This window comes from Penicillium expansum, assembly GCF_000769745.1.
Source record: "Penicillium expansum strain MD-8 chromosome Unknown contig289, whole genome shotgun sequence".
In the NCBI taxonomy this organism is placed as follows: Eukaryota; Fungi; Ascomycota; class Eurotiomycetes; order Eurotiales; family Aspergillaceae; genus Penicillium; species Penicillium expansum.
This window is the reverse complement of record NW_015971357.1, coordinates 1-20994: the sequence shown is the minus strand read 5'-3', so window position 1 is coordinate 20994 and position 20994 is coordinate 1. Positions and strand designations below refer to the sequence as shown.

Below are 20994 nucleotides of genomic sequence, written 5' to 3'. Positions count from 1 at the left end.
ATATACAACAGTACAGATCTAATCCTCAAGCATCCCGTGATCCCATTCGAGCTTCTCTTGCTGTGCCATCGCTTGCGCGGACACAATCTCAGCAAGTCGTTTCAACCGCGGTGTTTGGAGCCAGGATGGGGTATAGGTCTCCAGAGCAGTGATAACACGCGGCTCGGCGATCTCGTACGGGCCACTGTCCTCCATGTCTACCGGAGCCAGGAGGAGCACATCGCTCTTCTCTGTGACACGAGAAGCGACGGCCTTCATGATCTCGCCGTTGATGGGCTGTTCGTAATCTGCCACCAGATACTGGTTCAGCAGTTTTTGAATTTGGTTCGGAGACAACCTGCACACAATTAGTTACTTGAACTCGTGGGAGAAGACACTTCTCGGGTTCACTTACATCCAGCAAATATCCTGGATAATCTCAATATCATTCAAAGTAGCCTTCTTGAGCTGCAGAAGTTTTGTCGCTTGCTGTGTAGGTGTTAGTATACTGGCCAAATGGACATCAAACGAGGAACCTTACCATCAAATGCTCTAGCTTCAACGTTCCCTCTGGCATATCATGACTCTTACACCACTCCTCAATACGGGTGATATTGTAGTTGATTTGCAGACCACGCTTCCACGACAGGAAGTTACGTCGCATGAGGAGGTCGTTGAAAGCAGTGACACCCACTAGGCGCAAGAGCTCCGTGACAGTCTGGAGGATGATAGCGTCTTCAAGGTAGAAGGCCTTCATTGCCTTGTAAACACCGTTCAATAGACTGAGGAGATTGTCCATGCTGTAAGCTGGGTTATTGTTGGAGGGCAGAAGTTTTCCAAGGAAGCGATTTGTTTCACTAGTGACAAAGCCGGGAAGTGATTGAGACTCGATGATGGCTGGAACAATCATCTTGTACAACTTCTTCTTCAAGACCTTCATCCAAGTGTGATAGATGTTAAATTCCAAGCTCTCGAGGTCGTGCTTGACAATTTCCAACAGGCGATCATACTCATAGTTCTCGGTCTTTTGTGCTTCATACCAATCCTCGGCCAGGAAGACAAAGGATAGCATCTCGTGCACGTTAGATAACCAGAAGGCACCGGGGTTGATCGCGTCGTCTCCATCATGCTGCATAACCTCTTGCTGAATGGACTGCATAACGTTGGCCAAGAATCGCTCCGACTCCTTAACAAATCCGTTGTTCCACATCTCCGATGTAACAAGGTTGATCAAGTATGCTGGGAATAGGACCTCTTTTTCAGTCGGTGGCGGTGTCGAAGTTGGAAGCGGAATCTTCAAGTTGCGGATAAGACCCATGGCAACCTCCTCGTTCAAGTCCTCCTCTTCGGAAAGCAAGTTCTCGAGCTCCATCTCTACCGACTCTAGACCAGGAGAGATGGCCGCATTTTGACGGGCAGCCATAGATGCAGGGGTGATAGCCATCGAAACCGGCCGAGGGTTGTATGCACCACTGAAGCGATCCGTCTCAATCCTTTCAGCGCCGGCACTGCGTCTCTTAGGCTTAGGTTTCTTTGACGATACCAAGTTGATCAATCCCGGAATAGGGGTCTGGACTGCGCCACCATTGGGTAGACCATCGCCGTTCACACCGTTCAAAGGCACAGATCTCTTGGCAACCTCGAGTTGTTCCTCAAGATCGGAAATTCGCTGCCGGAGACCAGTCTTATCTTTCTCATTCTCGGTATCCAAGAGCTTAAGACGCCCCAACTCGTCGTCCGCGGTTTGAAGAGCGTCACGGGAGAGTCTCTCCTCTTCTTGGAGGCGCTTGATGGTAGCCTGAGCTTCAGTGTGGCTCTGCTGAAGCTTACTCATCTCCTCTTCAATCGCCTCTAACCGGGCAGCGGTGATACCAGCCTGGTTTGCTTCGACCTGAAGTTCCTTGGTGCGAGCCTCCAAGGCATTGTGCCGGGTTCTCCATGACTTCAATTGAGCATCGTAGTTTTCCAGCTGTGAGACCAAGGTTTTATTTTCAAGCTTGAGAGATTGCAAGTACTGGGTCAACTCAACAACCTTGTTCTCCAACTTATAGGAAATTTGCTTGAGATCACGGGCATCCTCGCGAAGTCTCTTATAAGCATTTCTTGCCTCTTTACCTCGCCAGAGGTTTTGGATGGTGATGACCTGGCGGCGATACTGTCTCCAGGCCCGGAGTTGACGCCAGGAGCGGAAAGCACGTTGAATGACCTTGGCCGCATTTCCATTGATAGAGTCCATGATGTTGCGTCGGCACAGGAATCCCTTGGCAACAGACTCGAACAGGATGAAGTTTTTGCGGATTTGAGTGTAACGCTTCTTCTCCTTCTGGCCACGCCAGACCCGCTGGATCGTAGTAGCAGCCTTGGTCCGGCGAATCTCATGGGCATGCTGCCGTGCCAGGAAGCCCCGAATGAAGGCCTGAGTGGTTAGAATTGAGTCACGAGCATCGAGATAACGGCGGCGGTAATACTTGGCACGCAAGTTCTTCTGAATCATGATGGCGCACTCATTCAACCTGGAGGTGCGGAGGTTCTCCAGGAATGCAAGCATACCAGCTCGGAAGAAGATTTTAGTAAGACCAAGCTGATACTTATCTTGCTTTTCATCTCCCAGGGCCTTTCGGAGGATTGCATGGCACATATCCCGAATCTCCGAGGTCCATTGCGAGGAATGGCACAACATGTAGTAACGGACGGCAAATTCCTCATAAGTCCATCGGGTTGGGTAGCCAGCGGTACTGATTCGGACAGTTTCTAGGACACCACAAGCTCTCAGCTGACTGAGGACCATGGGGCCTTCGAATTTCCAAGCTTCCTTTGCCTCATTGGGCTTGATGCAACGGATGTAATGAACTTCCGTGCTATTGATGGTGTGCATCAATTCAATCAGCGAAGACTTGAAGATTCCTCCAAGCGTGGGTTTCCGGTTGACTGCAACGCCAATCCGACGCCCTGGAGCCGCTGCAACTGGCTTAGACGACATAGCAGCAGAGTCCTTCTCACGGACGGCCGCAGCAGTGTCTAGGATCTCCTTGATGAAAGAATTGGATGAATTTCGCAACACTTCCAAATGCTCATCGGGCACAGTGTCACGGTTCTTTTCAATAAATCCATCAGATTCATAAGTGACGTCAACTGCATAGTGACAGACGGTGAATGCAGATTTCCCGAAGCGGGGTTTCTTGTAGAACTTCTGCTTGTCAGCCGCAAAGTGATGGTGAAGCTTAGTGACAAACTGCTCATCTGAACCCATAGGAAGTCGAGATTCTTCATCCAAAAGAGCCAGGACGCCGAGCTTCGCTTCGATAAGATCGATACAAGGTTGGTTATCCGAAAAGTCGATGAATGTCCAGTCAATCTCTTCTCGGACATATTCTTCCTGCTCAAGCTTGAACACATGCTGGTTGAATTCTTGTTGCAACTTCTCGTTGGCATAATTGATGCAGAATTGTTCGAAAGAGTTCTTGGCAAAATGTTCAAACCCGTAGATATCAAGAACACCAATGAAGCATTTGAACTGTTCAAGCACTTCATCGGTAGCGAGGCGGCGATTGATCTTGTCCACTAGCCAATCAAATAGGCTTGAATAGATAAACTTGGCCACGGAGTCTCGGACAACCAAAGCCTGTTGCTGTGTCAGGTTGGAGGTGATTTTCTCGCCACGCGTGATGAGTTGCTTCTTCACGATCCATTTCGCAAACTCAGTAGCATCAATTCCAAGCATCTCACACGCGCGGAGAAGTGCAGGCTCGGTCGACGAGACTGACGAATCCGTGCGAGTAGCTGTGATCTTGACATTACCGAGGTGTAGCAAAGCGGCGAGAACGCGGAAGATTCCTGTCTGGTCTTCCTGCGGCACACCAATCACAGCCAGCGACTTCCTGGTCGCCTCGAATTCAGCCTTGTCGTCGACACCGTCGATCACTGGAGTGCCACCCTGGTTCAGATACTCAAAGTCTTCAGCAGCCAAGAGACCCAGCTCCTGTTTCTCTGCGTCGGAAGCACCAGCTACCAGTTGGTAGAAGATGTGGTAATTGCGCTCTTTGAGAGGCTGGAAGACGAGTCTCGACCGTTCAAGAAGATACGTCCTGATCTTAGCTCCGATAATATTCGTTCGGTCATCGAACATGATTTCGATATATTTGCCGAAACGGGAGGAGTTGTCGTTACGAGTGGTTTTCGCGTTACCGAATGCTTCCATGACCGGGTTGGTAGCTAGAATCTGCTCCTCGGTTTCACTGATTGCCTCTGCGCGGCTGGTGGTGTATTTCCCAGGCTGATCGGAAGACTCGCGAGTCGCAAAGTAGCGCATGATATATTTGGCACTCACGGTCTTACCGGCTCCAGATTCACCAGAGACCACAATCGTCTGATTCTTTCCATCGCGAAGCATGTCACTGTATCAAAGGTGTGAGCGAAACGAACCCCAAAGAGGCAAAATGTGGACGATTCTTACGCGAAAGCTTCCTCCGCAATTGCAAACAGGTGAGGCGCCTGCGAGGCACGTTGTTTCCCAGCATAAACCTGCACCATCTGCGGCACGTACAGCGAATCGACTCGGGCGAATGGGTTGGTTGCGATCAAGACGATACCACTGTAGGTATATATCTCCTTCTGGGCGTAGCGGAGTTTTATAGCCTGGAGGACTTCACAGGGTCGTCAGCTGGGAGGACAGCACTAAACAAGGAAGAGCAAGACAAACCAGCGGGCTCGTTCAAGTGAGACAAATTCGTCAAATCTTCGCTTGCTTCAAGCATAGCAGGATTCATGAGCGGAGGTAGTTTGGGGTTGTTATCGACCTGCAGCTCGGACTGCGTGGTCTCCACGGTTTTTGTCTGCCCCGATTAAACCAGTGTCAGTCGGCCAACCCCAGTAGAATAAAAGACAGGATAGCGCGTCTAGCACCCAGGGTTCCAAGGCACCTACCTCTCCATTTTCTAACTCGAAGATGAGCTGCACTTTCTCTCCATCCTCCAGCTTCTCCTTCACCTCGGATGCCAGCCATCCTTCTGTCGGGTCGGGCTGCCAGGCCCGTGTGCCGACCTCATAGATGTGCGCCATATGAAATGTAGGTCGTTAAATCGTTTTTGATGCAATAAAAGCGGGATATTTGCAGAAGCTCCGGGGATGATGGGTGTTTTCGGAGGTAGGGCATCGAAGGGAAAAGGTTATTCAGGTAGTCCAAAGACAAGGGGGATTTATCAACCCCTCATCTCATATTTCGAAAGAATAGAATAAAAAGATTGAAGATAAGAAATAGATGAAGTGGAAAGAAAACCCTTGAATGAGACTAACAGCTGGCCATTTAGCGAGAGCCCCTGAAGGAGCTTAGGGAATATACTGGGGGGCGCCACACCCCACAGCCTGTCACCGCCATCCTACTTGGTCTGCATTGTCTACTTTATGTTTACTATTGACATTGTATTATTTAGTGCATGTATTGATTTTGTTTACTTTTTGTTTACTTTTATTTACTTCATCATTTCTATGTTGTATGAAATATCTTGTCTAAAGAAAAAAAATTGTCTTGTTTTACCTGAGACTGATTTTAATACATACATGTAGGTATTGTCTCTGGTATTGCTTCCCGATTGCTTGAATATCAAGTATGCATAGATACCAAAGTAGTGTCACACATTTTTTTTGAGACAGTTCAAGTGTCTCGGCTATGTGTGCAAGTCATTACAGCGTGGGACGCGAGAATTACACACCGATTATGTCAAGTATTGATTGAGTATTAGAAGATAGAGAGGTCACGCAGGGGGGGCACAAAAAGGCAGAAAGCAAAGCAAAATATCAGAGAGTACGAATAGTCTCATGTTGGGCATTCACCACCGGCAACTTTTTTTCGTTTAGTTTTGCTTGCACTCGGCGGCCTCCTTCTTGGGCTTGGAAGTACCATCCTGGAATGAAGTTAGCGAGTTGATCTGAATCGGTCAGTGTTGGATATCATACCTCTTCGTCTGTGTCCTCCTCATCCACATCACGGTCCGAGCCGAGATCCTCCTCGTCCTCATCTTCGTCCTCCTCATCCTCATCATCCTCATCCTCAAACTCATCACCATCGAAATCCTCACCGACCTCCTCGAACTGAAGGGCTTCACCGGTGAACCAGTCGATAGCACGGGGAATGAGCTTCTCCTTAATATCCTCACCAAGCTGGTAATCAAGCTCCAGACGCTCTTCAATATCGCTGGCGACTGAATCGTCATCCTCGGCGGGTGGCTGTGGGGGCGAGAAGAAGTTGAAGAAGGACTCGGTAGGCACACTGATCTTAACAACGCGGGTCTGCTTGGTGTCTAAAAGAGGGTCAGTGGTTGGTTTCAACGTAGCATTCCAATATTCAAGTGCACTTACTCTTGTTGCGCTGCTTCTTGCTCTCCAGGCGGAGGGTCAGGTCTTTGTCCTCCTTCCAGTCAATCTGGGATCCATCGGCGTGGTCGTAAATGAAATCGCCACCGTATCCACTCTCATCCTTGTAGAAGTATGACTTGGAAATAGTTTTGTTGGTGAAGAACTCATTCTCAGAGAACTCGAAGATGAGGCGGAATCCGGGTCGGTCAAGGTACTCCATGCGAATGTCGGTGAGGTGCTTGAGAGCCTCCTCATCACGCTCGGTGATCATCTCAGCAAGCGAGATCTGGTTCTTCATGGCAGAAAGCCAGAACTCAGGAATGCCGTGGGCGGTCTCACCCTCCTCCTTCTTGGGCTCCTCCTTGGTCTCTTCCTCCTCATCACTCTCCTCATCCTCCTTTCCAGCCTCAATCTCGGCCTCGGTCGGCTCGATATCGCCGTTGATGATAGTAGAGCGACGCTGGTACAGGGGCGTGAACTTGCCAAAGTACTTCTTCTCAAGCTCCAGAACCTCCTCTTGGAACTGAGCCTCGAGCTTGGAGTGCTCCTTCTGGATACCCTTGAGACCAGCGACACGGCGGCGGACAGAAGGGGGGAGAGATTCGATGTAGCCTGATGAGCGACCGACAAGCTGACCCAACTTGCCTTGGATCATGGAGACCAGAGCAGGGTTGCGGGCGAAGAGCGAGGCAGCGGCGGCTTTGTCAAGGGATTCTAGGGGAAAAGGAAACCACGGTCAAAGAGATGTCGGTAAAGACAAAAAAAAAAGAGATGACTTACCCTCCTCGATGCTGGATACACCAGGCTGCTGAGCGTGAGACGAGATGGGAGCATTGTTGGCAGGCGTGTTTTGCGGGGTCCTTCTGCAAGTCAGTATATTTTTTTTGCTTTTGATTGAAAAAATAAAATGGAGATTCTTACGGTGCGACCGGGAAGTCCGCCTTCTTGTTCCTGATGGGCTCGGACATGATGAATGGGAAGTGAAAAGGGGCGGGGGAAGAGAATGGGGGTGAGGAGAGAGAAAGAAGGAAGAATTTGATACGCCGTTTAGTTTTGGGGGGAGAGAGTCTGGAAGATGGTGGGATCCTTAGCGCCCTGTGGTCGAGGGGCTTGGCGGGACTGTTCTGGTTGAGCCTGCAAAGGCTGCAAATTCTCCCAACAATACCTTTTGATACAACTTTTGGATTTAAATCTTTTCTACTATTGTACTTTTGACGTATGTTATTTCATCTTTCTTTATTTTAATATAAATGATGTTCTTGATATCTTGATGTCTTGCTTTCTATAATTGTTTTCGATCTGATCACTCCCGGTGGCGCCCTGGATACCATTCATTACCCCTCTCTCCAATTCCAATATGCTATGAAGCTGAAAATTATTCCTGTATGACCCGTGATGCTTGGCCCCTTTTTTTTGCTTGTGATATCAGTAGCTTTTTTTAATTGCTTGAGGGGAGAATGGGTATAAGAAGAATAAGATTCGCCACCACGGATGGAAGGAGATATATATTTATAGAACCTGGTATTTTACACTGATGGACGGTTTGCTTGTTATGCTTAAGCTGCATGACATTCGATGACGTTCAAGATTTAGCTAGCATGATGTATAAAGTATTTTCTTATAGAGATAGGAATCAGATTTGTGATGTCTTTTTGGTTAATCGTTTTGGTTGCCTCTCTGAATGTCTTTTTTTTATAGATACAACAAACTTTGCCCGCCTTGAGTGTCATCAATAGACGGCAGAAGAAGGCGGAGAAAGGCTTAGTTTGTGAAATGGACTTTTCTATATATAACGAGGGATATAACCAGGGATGCAAGTAGTAACTCTAAATAGTCACATGGGTACTTTCCCGAGAGATTGAGAGCCTTCGGGGCCCTTGAGTCGCGCTATGTAGATCATCCCGTATCTCAGATCGAAACCCCGTAGATGATTTAGTGGCCAATGAGATGTCCGTTAAAGCCCAGAAATAAGATGCCAAGACACATCTAGTCTTCTAGATTGCTATGGAACGCTGCCAGAATATATACAATGGCATACATAGAAGCCATTATTGGATCCAACCTTATATGGATTCTTTTGCATGAGGGGCTTTCCAAGTTTCCAAGTTTGGTCCGATATAATTATATAATCTATATCGGGAAGTCACATGGAGATAAGTCACTCTCCGCTGTGGGACAATGATAAGCTCCAGATCACACACCCTGATTTTGTGGGAACTCGCGCTCCGCGATAAATGGTCTCCTTCGGTCCTGTCTCGGTGAAACACAACTTTACTAAAGCCCCATAATACGACACTCCGAGAGGCTGTTGGGGAATCGCCCCAGCTGAGCTCTTTCTCAAACATGGGAAGCCGTCCGCAGTCTCCCTCGGGGACAGGTCCCGTGGACCTCTCCATGCCTCGACATGGACTGCGACGCGATTCCATGCGAAGCAGGTTGATACGCCCCCTTCCTATTTACCTCGACCCTCGAATCCCTGCTGATACTTCCCTAGCATGAGCGTCGTGTCAGATGTGGAAATGGCCCGTAACGAGGTATGTCAAATCTCTATTCTCATGTGCAGGCCTCGGCGCAGGAGCTGACTCGCACTAGGTCTTCGATGGCCCGATCTCGGAAAGCATTCCATCTAGCGTCGTCTCGTTCGCGCACCGCCGTGATCGAGCAGGCTCTACGGTGAGCTTTACATACTTCCAGGACGGGGAAGACTTTGCAGAATGGTCGACCGAAGATGCAGTGGATGATCAAAGCGAGATTGATGCGGAATCTCTACATGGGATTGGGGATGCAGATCTCGAGTCAGCCAGGGGATCCTTTGTGTCTAAGCGGATGTCTACCTCTCGCGACTCGATTGAACATCCACTTCTTTCTCGCTACCTGTCGGCTAGCTCGTATGGCCGAGACCGACGAACCGGTAGTCGGTTGAATCAAAAAGTCTATATTGCCTCGGAGGACTTGACAGCTGTCTTTGCTGGATTTTCCACGAGTTCGGGAGGATTTGCTGTTTATATTGCCCTTTGCATTTTGACCGGTGGATTTGCCTGGCTTCTCTTCCGATGGCTGCCACGATGGCGGGTAAAGTTGATTGGGAAGGCAACCCCGATAGGGAAATGTCAATGGGTGGCCATAGAGGTGAGATTGTGAGCTTTCTATCACAAACAATAACCATCTAACCCATGATAGGACCAATGGAACCAATTCACCATCCATGAAGTTGGCAGCCAACCTTATGGACGCCCGCTTTCCACGGTATTTGCTGACTCACTAAAACACACCTACGATGAAGATAACGACCCGACTATTCCCTCTCTACGCTTTATCGACTATCGATATCTGAAGTTCTTCTATCATCCAATCGAGGATAAATTTTCTTTGATAAATGGGTGGAAAGACCCCTCGTGGACCAATGCTAAGGTCATGCGATCTGGATTGGATGCCGACGAACGAGACAGCAGGGAACAGATATTTGGAAGCAACGCCATCGAAATTGACCAAAAGACAATTCCTCAGCTTCTCGTCGACGAGGTCAGTTTTCCTTCTGGTTGTTTCATCAATATATCTGACAGTGTATAGGCCTTTCATCCTTTTTATATCTTCCAAATCGCAAGTCTCGTTCTGTGGTCCATGGATGAGTACTACTACTATGCCGTCTGTATCTTTCTTATATCGTTTTTCAGCATAGCAACGACTGTGCTAGAGACGAAATCAGTGCGTTCAGCCCAAGAATTAGACTAATATCCCAAAACTAACGCTGCGACAGACAATGAGTCGACTCAGGGAGATATCTCTCTTCGAGTGTGATGTTCGGGTTTTAAGAAATGGATTCTGTGAGTTCTTTCGATGTACCATCTTACTGATTGATGTCGACTGATCGCATCTAAAGGGCGGTCCGTTTCCTCACAAGAGCTTGTTCCTGGTGATGTGTATGAATTCTCCGACCCATCGCTTAACCAGGTCCCGTGTGACTGCATCTTGTTGTCAGGGGACTGTATTGTGAATGAGAGCATGCTCACTGGTTCGTACAAAACCTCGATATTTTTGTATACATCTAACTCGAATAGGTGAATCCGTTCCCGTGTCTAAAATACCACTCACCGACGATGCCCTTCAATATCTTGATCTCAGTACCCCTTCTATCGACCCCCATGTTGCTAAACACTTCCTTTTCAGCGGAACCAAAGTAATCCGGGCTAGACGACCACAGAATGTTGACGACGATGAAGCAGTAGCATTGGCAATTGTTATGAGAACTGGCTTTTTGACAACCAAAGGGGCTTTAGTTCGATCGATGCTCTTCCCAAAGCCTTCTGGATTCAAATTTTACCGGGACTCCTTCCGCTACATCGCCGTGATGGGGATGGTCGCTCTTCTCGGATTCGTTGCGTCATTCATCAACTTTGTTCGATTGGGTGTAAGTCAATGCTCGGACAGAGGATTTTCCTAATGTCATTTCGGCCGCTGATAAAAAAATACAGCTCGCTTGGCATTTGATCATAATCCGAGCCCTCGATCTGATCACGATTGTTGTACCGCCAGCTCTTCCAGCCACACTTACCATTGGCACCAATTTTGCGCTGTCACGACTGAAGAAACAGAACATATTCTGCATCAGCCCACAGAAGTGAGTGGCCGAAGCTGAGTAGTATCTTAACATTAATGCTAATACGTGATACCAGGGTCAACGTCGGAGGAAAGCTAGACATTGTTTGTTTCGATAAAACCGGAACTCTCACAGAAGATGGGTTGGATGTGCTAGGAGCGCGTATAGTTACCCGTGACAAAAGGTTTGTCTGTTTCCAAGTATTGTCCTCAGGCTGGCGCTGAAGAAGAATTTCTAGATTTTCGGAGTTGCTCTCTGAGACGTCTGACGGGTTTCTTCGTCCTTCCCCAAATGCCAACTCCGCATACGATATCGAAAAGCAAAATAAGATCATGCACGTCATGGCTACGTGTCATTCCCTCAGGGTAGTGGACGATGAGCTGTTGGGAGATCCTCTCGATGTGAAGATGTTCCAATTTACCAACTGGACATTTGAGGAGGGAGGAAATCATGTTTCCGACCAGACGAACCCCAAGTACGATACTATAGCGCCGTCGGTTGCGAAGCCCCCTCAACGACAGACCGGTGACGAACAGGATGTAAATGTGAGTTGATTTCACTCAGGCCACGGCTTCATGTCTAATATCATGCAGAATCCTCTTGAGCTTGGAGTACTGCGAAGTTTCGAATTTGTCTCCAATCTTCGCCGCGCAAGTGTCGTCGTCAGGAAGTTTGGCGACAATGGAGCAAATTTCTTTGTCAAGGGTGCCCCAGAAAGCATCAAGGACATATGTATTCCTGGAACACGTCAGTACCCTCTCTTTCTACATAAGCCTGCGTTGCTGATATATTTCTTTTGCAGTTCCTTCGGATTATGAAGATCTCCTGAATTACTACACTCACAAAGGATACCGTGTGATTGCCTGCGCTTCCAAATATGAACGGAAGTTGAGCTGGATGAAAGTGCAAAAAATGTCGCGGACGGACGCCGAATCTAACCTGGAGTTCCTGGGCTTCATCATATTCGAGAATAAGTTGAAACCTAGTACTGCCGGTGTGATTTCTGAGTTGAACGAGGCGGGTATTCGCAATGTAATGTGCACCGGTGATAACATCTTGACTGCCATCAGTGTTGCTCGTGAATGCAACATGCTTGGACGCGATGAACTGTGTTTTATCCCGCATTTCATTGAAGGTTTGTTTACCGCATCCAGGCTATTTCAGGACTAACGATACATAGCGCCTGGTCTTTCATCCAAAACTTCTCTCATATGGGAATGCGTGGACAATTCCGACCTCCAGCTGGACCCAAGAACACTTTTGGTAAAATATCTTTTCCCTATATCCAATTACTTGCAGCTAATGCAATTGCAGCCCATAAACACCGCAGAGACCGACTTGTCAATTCCAGGAAACACTCTCATTGAGCGTGAATACTCTGTTGCTGTCACGGGTGATGCGTTTAGGTGGTTGGTTGACTTCGGGAATGAAGATGTACTCAACAAGGTAAGAGGCCGATGTGCTGACTATTTCCATTTTTACCGTGCCTCGAACTAATGTGGGCGGTATAGGTACTTGTATGCGGCAAAGTGTTTGCCCGTATGTCCCCAGACGAGAAGCACGAACTGGTTGAGAAACTTCAGTCTATTGATTACTGCTGTGGCTTTTGCGGCGACGGTGCCAATGATTGTGGCGCTCTGAAGGCTGCAGATGTTGGTATCTCATTGTCAGACGCCGAGGCGTCCGTTGCTGCGCCCTTTACTAGCCGCCTATTCGAAATCTCCTGTGTTCCAACGGTGATTAGGGAGGGTCGAGCTGCTCTGGTGACAAGTTTCTCCTGCTTCAAGTTCATGAGTCTTTATTCCGCCATTCAGTTCTGCTCGGTTAGCTTCCTGTATACGTCGGGGTCGAACCTTGGTGATTTCCAGGTAAGTGGGCAATATTACCAACAGTTTTGATGGATCGCTAACGGTTTCAAGTTCCTTTTTATCGACCTTGTGCTCATTATGCCCATTGCAGTCTTCAGTGCGTGATCTATTTTTACTAAATTTGTGTCACTGAGCTAACCTTCTTCTAGTGGGCTGGGCTGATCCATCCCCTACGCTGTCTCGGAAACGGCCAACTGCTGATCTTGTCTCGCGTAAGGTCTTGACACCTTTGCTCGGGCAGATTTTGCTAGTTGTGCTGTCACAGTTTGCAGTCTTCGAGACCGTTCAATTACAGCCATGGTCAGTACCCGTCACGACATACCATCAACATTATTCTAACAAACGATGCAGGTTCTTGCCGCCACAGCTAGACTTGGAAAAAAGCAACATTGTCAACTCGGAGAACACGGCTTTGTTCTTGTTCTCCTGTTTCCAGTACATCTTCATCAGTATTGTTCTGAGCGCGGGTCCGCCATTCCGGAAACCAATGACTCAGAATGGTAAGAATCGCACCACCCACTTCGCTTTCTTGCTCATCTAGATACTGACTGGCTGTTTAGTGCCCTACTTATGTACGATCATCATCAACATTCTGATCTCGGGCTATATGCTCTTCAGACCATCTGACTGGGTGTCGGAGGTGATGCAACTGACTTTCATGTCTGATGTATTCAAACTCTGGCTACTCGCGCTGGCATCCGGGATCTTCGTCCTGTCTTGGACAGCAGAGAAGAACATATTCCCACGCGTGGCACAGATGCTTGGACATGCTCGTGCCCGCTTGCAGCCACACTACCGCAAGAAGCGCAAGATGTACAAAGTGCTGTTGGAGGCATTGCGCCTGTAAAGTACGTCCACAAAGCACTCAGATTGTACGTTATCAAATGCATATAGACATGTAGATTGTCATAGTTTTTGGATAGTATGACCTAGTCATTCATCTAGTGAGGCTCCGCCTCGGCCATTCGGGCCATAGAATTACCATAGAAAATTGAAAAAGAAAGGGTATGATACAATTCGGCTGGTAAATGGCTATCGTGAACCTGGCACTTGTGGCTTTTGACATGCGCTCGGCAACACCCGGCTCTCTGTTCCTCTCTTCCCACTCCAAGTACATAGTACGCAATGCGACCCAACCATCACCGCTGCCCTAAGGGACAAAGCGGCCGCGCAAGAAAACGAAATTGACGATTGTAATCGGATCAGTGGTCCCAAGGGTGCTTCCAGCCCAACAGAGCGGCACCATCCTTCTTGGCCCGGTACATAAGCTACCCAGAAGAGTCCTGTCAGTATAAATCCTCCGTATCAAAAGAGGACAATCCTTACGAAGAACCACATGCTAGCGCCCAATGCAGTCGCAGTGAAGCGGTAGAGCGGTCGGACCGGGTGGATGTGGATAGGGTGGGAGGAGTTGCCCGCCATGACTGTACAGATTGGAAAGCAATTAGCTTCCACGGAATTCGTATGGGCAGAGGAAGACGGAGGTGAGACGTACTGTGTGCTGAAAATGGCTGTTGTTGGATCACAAAACGCCAATCTTGAATCGGATCTGAAGACGGAGGGTTCTGCGGTTCAACGGAGACGGAGAGGTTGGTCACACGTGACCCGTGACGGCACTCGAATTCCACCGCAGCGCAGTGTTTGGATTGTTCGGCAGGGCAATCAGCAGAACAATCATTTGATTTCTTTTTGGAGAGTCGTCTGGCTCTTATTTTACTTGTGCCTTGACTGGGCTGGTTCCTACTCAGGTTTATATTGAGCCTATTGCATGGCCGAGCTCCGTACACACGGCCTTGGACAATGCGAAATCGTCGCACATGCTTTTTACTATGATATGGACTTGCCTTCGAACACATTCGACACACTTGATTCTCTCCGAGAAGATACCCGCTAATTCGCATTGACACCTTTCCACAACCCTCTGTCTCCCAAGACTTCGCGAACCCACCTCCGTGTATCTTGACGCAACATCAAACCAAAGCATACCGAACACCTTGACCGCGGTCGATAATCCATTTCGGCCTAATCACTGGCTAGCACAGTCGACTCCCTCCCCCCCACAGAGTGGGCGACTAGCGCAAGGGACGAGTCAACATGGAGATCAAATCGCTTGAAAAGGACGAGAATGGCCAGGCCCGTTTCCCTGGTTGTTCGAACATCCGTGAATATGAATTTCTCGATAAGCTTGGAGAAGGAACATTCGGGTGAGTCCGGCAGCGGTATCACCGAAAGAAACCAACTGACTGGTTGATAGCGAGGTCTACAAAGCAAGGTCTAAGAAGGACACCAAAATTGTGGCCTTAAAAAAGATCCTAATGCACCATGAGAAAGAAGGCGTAAGTCCACTGGCCCTTGTTTGTTTGTTTGCCATAAATTGACCTTTGGTGGTAGTTCCCCATTACCGCCATCCGAGAGATCAAACTCATGAAAGCGCTTTCCCACCCAAACATTCTACAGCTCAAGGAGATGTCAATTGAGCGAGGCAAAGGCGAAGGACGGAAAAAGCCGAGCATGTACATGGTCTTCCCATACATGGAACATGACTTGTCAGGACTCCTGGAAAACCCGGCAGTTCAATTCACCGAACCACAGATTAAATGCTACTTGATGCAACTCCTTGAAGGGCTCAAGTTCATGCATGCAGTACGATTGTCTTGAAACACCCATCCCTGTAATATTTGTCTAACAACGTCGCAGAACCGCATCCTACATCGTGATATGAAAGGTGAGTGTTGAATACTGATATACAATAGTTCTGGGCTGACAAAATGAATAGCGGCGAACCTGCTAATTAGCAATGGAGGAATTCTCCAAATCGCTGATTTTGGTCTTGCTCGGCCTTACGATGATGCCCCTCCACTCCCCGGAAAAGGAGGAGGAGATTCCAAAAGAGAATACACAGCACTTGTTGTCACGAGATGGTACCGTCCTCCAGAGTTGTTGCTACAGCTACGGAAATACACTACGGCCATCGACTTGTGGGGAGTTGGGTGAGTTTTCTATCCATTTTAGCCAGGCTTTTCCCTATTCTAATGTCTTATAGCTGCGTATTTGGCGAGATGTTCAAGGGCAAGCCCATCCTCGCTGGAAACAGCGATCTTAACCAAGCAGAACTGATATTCAATCTTGTGGGCACTCCCACTGAGGAGAATATGCCTGGATGGAGTCAACTCCCGGGTTGTGAGGGTGTGAAAAATTTCGCCTTCAAACGCGGGAACCTCCATGCATTCTTCAAGGAGTATGTTACTTTTTTCTCTAGAAGACTTGGGCCCCTAACTGACCATGTAACAGCCTAAACCCGGCAGCTATTTCTCTATTAAGCGAGTTCCTCCGACTAGACTGGAGGAAACGCATCAACGCCATGGATGCATTGAAGCACCCATACTTCACCACCCACCCCCTCCCAGCACGACCCGGCGAAATTCCCCAATTCGCAGATTCCCACGAACTCGACCGAAAGAAGTTCCGCAGCCAGCGGGTCCCAATGCCCCCAGTGCCCCCACCCGCCTCCGACACAAGCAATGGTGGTTGGCCAACCTCTGGTTCTCGTGGACCAGACTCCCGACACAGCCGCGTCCCCGGTGCCGCCCGTGGAGGCAGACCAAATGCACCAGGAACCCACGGAGGCCATGGACACCACGCAATTCACGGAAACCCGCAACGCCGCGGGCCTTTCCCACCTACACAAAGAGATACCGGATTACCCCCGCGTCCTCCTGTATCAACCAACCCGCCATGGGATGGATCGCAATCCAACAGAACTGACGGGAGAGACGATCGTCGAAGTCAATTTGGACAAGGTCGTCCTGCACCCAGATCAGGGAACTTGGACTCTTATGTTCCGAATTACAATAGCAATGACCGCGGCAGTGACCGCGGTACCGATCGCTCGCGAGACTCTGGTGAGCATGCCTCGCATTCAAGTGCCGATTGGCGCTCGACAAGTCGACGTGATTACCGCCGGGATCCTCCATCAAGAAGAAGGAGCCGGAGTCCCGGCTTCAGAGACGGGAGTCGAGGCTAGGGTCATTATGTCCAGCGATGTTCTCACTTAATGCATTCTACTTAGTCAGTCTATCCGTGTAGATGACAGATGGCAGATGAAAATGGAATTGAAAACGAAACTATTCATAGCTTTTCTCTAGTAAATGGTGCATGGTATTCACAAAATATACACTCAACCGCTTTTACATCAGTCGTATCCAACTCTATATACTAATGAGTTGGCAATTGCAATCTTTTAGTCTCCCAGGACCTCGTTGAGAGTGTCCCATTGCAATTGAGATTAAGCCGTGTGGGGGCTCATCTATTTTAAGTTGATTAAAGCATCACAGCCCGGAGGCTAGCTTGTTTTTGGGGTCGGTTGTTTAGTACAACACGCGGGTCATGATGCGAGCTGGAGCGGTGTTAGTCTGGAGTTCATACGAGAGAGAAATGATATGATCTTACAAGGAAGGCTCTCGAGTCTGGTATACAAATCCTTGATGGTGGCAGCGTCAACATTGCTGATATCGGCCATCAGGTAGGCAACCTATTGACAGTTAGTTTCTACTGTGTTCTTTTTTTTTATATGAACAGCACGGATAGACTTACATCGCCTCTGCTATCGGTCATCTGCTTGTCGACGTTGTGGTCACCAATAATCTCGTTGACTGTGTCATTGTTAGTTAAAAGATCGCTTCATTTGGATCGAATGTACTCTACCTTTCCTCAACACTCCAGGAATGTTCTTGTGAATGTAGATAACCTAAGAACAATCAGTATCATCGCAAACCCTGATAACTGCACGAGAGAACTTACACGAGCGTGGTCAGGCTCATCCATTGTCAATGAACGGAGGACAACCTCGGGCATGTTAACAGCACCCAGGGTTGAACCCTCATTAGCATATCGGACCAGAGCCTGGGCAACTTCGACACCAATAGCCTTCTGAGCCTCTTCGGTACTTCCTCCAATGTGGGGGGTAATGATAAGGTTTTTGAGCGAGCGCAGGTCAGCGCCGAAGGTGTTGAGATCGTTGTTGAAGTAGTCACCGTTTCCGGCAGGCTCATTGGGGTAGACATCCAGAGCGGCACCAGCAACCTTACCGCTGCGCATGGCGTCGATAAGAGCGGGGATATCCACGACGGTTCCTCGGCTGGCGTTGATCAGGTAGCTTCCCTTCTTCATCTTCTCGAACTGCTTCTGTCCAATCATGCCCTTGGTCTCGGCAATCTCGGGAACGTGGCAGGTGATGAAATCGGCTTCGGCCAAAAGATCATCCAAGGTCTTCACCTGGCGAGCGGTACCCAGTGACATAATGTTGAGGACGTCGTAGTAGATGACGGACATTCCCATTGCCTCGGCCAATACGGACAGCTGGGCACCAATGTGACCGTATCCAATGATACCTGAGAGGTCAGCTAAACAGCCCAGAAACGACAGAATAGTTGTAAGGATATCACATACCGATAGTCTTTCCACGAATCTCCCAGCAACCGTTGCTCACTTTGTTCCAGGTACCAGCGTGCATCTCGTTGGAGCGATCGCCCAATTGACGGGCAAGCATGACCATCTCACCAATGACCAACTCGGCAACACTGCGAGAGTTGCTGAAGGGGGAGTTGAAGACCGCAATACCCTGTTCAGCGGCATATTGGAGATCGACCTGGTTGGTACCGATACAGAAGCAACCGATGACGATGAGGTTCTTTGCCTCCTTCAAGACTCGTGCGGTGAGCTTGGTCTTGGAGCGAATACCGATGACGTGAACATCACTGCAATAGAATACAATCCATGAGCTTCGTGAGTCATAAAGAAGAAATTAGATTGGAACTCACCGGATCTTCTCAATGAGCTGATCTTCTGAGAGGGAAGACTTCAGGAATTCCACCTGGTAACCTTGCTGGGAAAGGATTTCACGACCGGTCTGGTTGACATTCTCAAGGAGCAGGACCTTGATATCTTCCGTGGCGAATGGCTTCAAGGGCTTCGCATTGACTGGAACTGTGCGGTTGAAAACAGAGCTGTGGCTGGATGGGGAGTTGAAGGAGGCGCTGGGGGAGGTAGCGAGGAAGGCCGCGTCGTCCTGACGAGGACGGATATCTCTTGCGATTGACATGATTGAATTGATGTGTGTAGAGGATTGAATCAGATTGAAGAAGAAACAGTCAGGGAAGATGTGGATGAGTAGGTCCACATGTATGACTCTTAGTAGAAATTAAGTAAGCCCCCCAAGGTCTCCGGAATCGGACTCGGTGATCCTGGTTTCGGGATTTGCAATAAACTATGTGCGCATGTTGTAGGTACATACACTACATGATATATATGTTTAGCTATTGTTGTTATTAATTGATCCTATTTAACATTATAATTAAATAAATGTTGAGATGTGGTACTCTACACATGTACTCTACAACATTCTATGGAGGGGCATCGCGGGGCAAGACTTTTTTTTTTCTTTTTTTCTTTTTTTTTAAAGAAATCCCCAATTTTTGACCAATCACACGTAGATCACATGTTTATGGGCTGAGCTTATCTACTTTAGGCAATATGGGCAGTATGGCGTGCTATACGGAGTATACAAAGCAACTATATAAGTCATTAACTGAATCATTATTGCAATAATTCATAGCTAAATCGTATATCTCCTGGAAATTGAATATCTTGCATCCTTCGCTCCGTCTCCTTGGCGGCGTAAGAGTTTAAAAACCTCATTTTGATGTTCGAACTCAATCCGACTTCGCGCTATTGAAATATTTGTGGAATACATCGGGAAATGATTCCTTAAGTTTGGCCAGCTTCGCTGGTGCGGTCAGCTGCATGCCGATTTCCTCCCATTGTCGCTTCCGCTCCAACTTCTTCTCAGTCGAGTTCTCTGGACGCTCTCCGAAACAATCACCGCCCTTCTCTTTCTCACAGTAATTGACATGATTTTCAATGAACTGCACAAGCCGCTGCTTCGCCCGAGTAGATAAATTCAACGAATCACATTCGTTGCCCTCCACTGAAAACGCCGATCGCGCATAGTCATAGCTCCAGTTGGGTTGTTTTCCCAAATTCACAAGAACATGGTAATGAATACCTTCAAACTTGTGATGTTCACGGCAACCATAGTAGGTTGCCTGACGGAAACCGTTCCGGTTTAGCATATCGCTAAACCCTTCCTCAAAGTCATCTTTCGATTCCAGAGAACATCGAGCATAGGTCAAAAAGACCCATCGATGGCGAAAACGCTTCTCAGTATCAACTGACGAAGGAGGAGAGCTTCTTCTCGTTCGAGAAGAAAGACCCGATGCCCGGGAAATCGTCGATGCCTCTGTGCTCACAGAGCTTGCTCGATATCGTACATACATTTTGCTATCCAAAATAATTATTTACATCTACATGGAGGGGCACACCCCTCTTTTATCTTATCGATATGATCACGTGTTACCACGATGCGTTGGCACGTAGTGCCAAGAATCTCCCTATCGGGTAATTTTACCAGTCTTGCCAGTCTTTTGCCAAGAATCCCTGCTTTGGGTGGCGGTCAGCCTCTGACCGCACTCGTTCGAGTGGCAATACAGTCTCGTTACCCGAGACTAACCCATTCGGGCGTGCGAACGCACGATTCCTCCTATCGTCGGCGGTTCCTCCCACTGTCTGTGGGTCCCTCCCGGTATCCAAAATTCACCTAATCGGGGAATTAACGTGAGTCTCAAGCTCACGTTTTTGGGGCAATGTTATATATCCAGTGGATCCCCAAAAGTAACCAATCAAATTCATTCCTCGACCAATTTCTGCTCGAACACCATTGGCATTTTTCTGATCACAACTAGAATATGAGAACATGTGGAATTGACGCCAAAAATGAACCTGCCTTGTAACTTTAGACGTCCAGCCCCTTGGCCGCCCACTGCCCTATAGCACCACTATTCTGCACAGCACTGTCATCCTCCGGTCTTAACCTTCCAAGGTTGGAATGTTGACGCTCGAGTTATGTTGCATGTAGTTATCGCCCTTTCCACCACGCCTTAAGTCGACCTTAACCTTGTCGTTTCCTAGAACACAAAAATTTCACCCTAGTCTTTATGTTTGAGCTCATCTATAGCACCTACGTTTATACATCCGGCTCAAACTAATAAGCACTAATACTAGACTGATCCCATTCTTCACAAGGAAACTCGAGCTAGACTAACATTTTCGTAGTCTTAGATAGCTCCCTCTTTCCCCCCCCCC

The 20994-nt window shown here is 48.3% G+C and overlaps 7 protein-coding genes across 7 annotated transcripts; 2 read left to right on the top strand and 5 right to left on the bottom strand.

Moving 5' to 3' along the window:
- Positions 1 to 18: 18 nt before the first annotated feature.
- On the bottom strand, positions 19 to 5037 carry PEX2_086310 (type V myosin; the record flags this gene model as incomplete). Its single annotated transcript, XM_016745901.1, has 6 exons — positions 19 to 337; positions 395 to 468; positions 521 to 4373; positions 4433 to 4622; positions 4679 to 4811; positions 4903 to 5037. The coding sequence occupies 6 exons, from the start codon at positions 5035 to 5037 to the stop codon at positions 19 to 21; spliced, it is 4704 nt and encodes a 1567-aa protein (XP_016597282.1).
- A 791-nt stretch (positions 5038 to 5828) lies between these two features.
- On the bottom strand, positions 5829 to 7298 carry nap1 (histone chaperone NAP1; the record flags this gene model as incomplete). The annotated part of the gene is made up of 5 exons (XM_016745900.1): positions 5829 to 5879; positions 5932 to 6275; positions 6334 to 7044; positions 7111 to 7190; positions 7252 to 7298. The coding sequence occupies 5 exons, from the start codon at positions 7296 to 7298 to the stop codon at positions 5829 to 5831; spliced, it is 1233 nt and encodes a 410-aa protein (XP_016597281.1).
- A 1375-nt stretch (positions 7299 to 8673) lies between these two features.
- Positions 8674 to 13642, top strand: PEX2_086290 (uncharacterized protein; the record flags this gene model as incomplete). The annotated part of the gene is made up of 21 exons (XM_016745899.1): positions 8674 to 8765; positions 8825 to 8864; positions 8923 to 9459; positions 9511 to 9852; positions 9901 to 10035; positions 10088 to 10154; positions 10211 to 10342; positions 10389 to 10738; positions 10803 to 10948; positions 11004 to 11111; positions 11166 to 11472; positions 11521 to 11674; positions 11730 to 12062; positions 12108 to 12190; positions 12242 to 12373; positions 12439 to 12795; positions 12847 to 12892; positions 12945 to 13007; positions 13068 to 13095; positions 13147 to 13295; positions 13356 to 13642. 21 exons carry the CDS (start codon positions 8674 to 8676, stop codon positions 13640 to 13642), a joined length of 3888 nt encoding a protein of 1295 aa, XP_016597280.1.
- A 355-nt stretch (positions 13643 to 13997) lies between these two features.
- Positions 13998 to 14473, bottom strand: PEX2_086280 (uncharacterized protein; the record flags this gene model as incomplete). Its single annotated transcript, XM_016745898.1, has 3 exons — positions 13998 to 14063; positions 14122 to 14243; positions 14401 to 14473. 3 exons carry the CDS (start codon positions 14471 to 14473, stop codon positions 13998 to 14000), a joined length of 261 nt encoding a protein of 86 aa, XP_016597279.1.
- Positions 14474 to 14889: 416 nt separating this feature from the next.
- On the top strand, positions 14890 to 16850 carry PEX2_086270 (CDC2/CDK family serine/threonine-protein kinase; the record flags this gene model as incomplete). Its single annotated transcript, XM_016745897.1, has 8 exons — positions 14890 to 14999; positions 15050 to 15131; positions 15187 to 15438; positions 15493 to 15520; positions 15572 to 15785; positions 15839 to 16033; positions 16087 to 16322; positions 16366 to 16850. The coding sequence occupies 8 exons, from the start codon at positions 14890 to 14892 to the stop codon at positions 16848 to 16850; spliced, it is 1602 nt and encodes a 533-aa protein (XP_016597278.1).
- Positions 16851 to 17162: 312 nt separating this feature from the next.
- On the bottom strand, positions 17163 to 18895 carry PEX2_086260 (D-3-phosphoglycerate dehydrogenase; the record flags this gene model as incomplete). Its single annotated transcript, XM_016745896.1, has 7 exons — positions 17163 to 17191; positions 17245 to 17326; positions 17389 to 17447; positions 17500 to 17542; positions 17596 to 18185; positions 18244 to 18551; positions 18615 to 18895. 7 exons carry the CDS (start codon positions 18893 to 18895, stop codon positions 17163 to 17165), a joined length of 1392 nt encoding a protein of 463 aa, XP_016597277.1.
- A 610-nt stretch (positions 18896 to 19505) lies between these two features.
- PEX2_086250 (uncharacterized protein) lies at positions 19506 to 20129 on the bottom strand (the record flags this gene model as incomplete). Its single annotated transcript, XM_016745895.1, has 1 exon — positions 19506 to 20129. The coding sequence occupies one exon, from the start codon at positions 20127 to 20129 to the stop codon at positions 19506 to 19508; it is 624 nt and encodes a 207-aa protein (XP_016597276.1).
- Between the last annotated feature and the right edge of the window lie 865 nt (positions 20130 to 20994).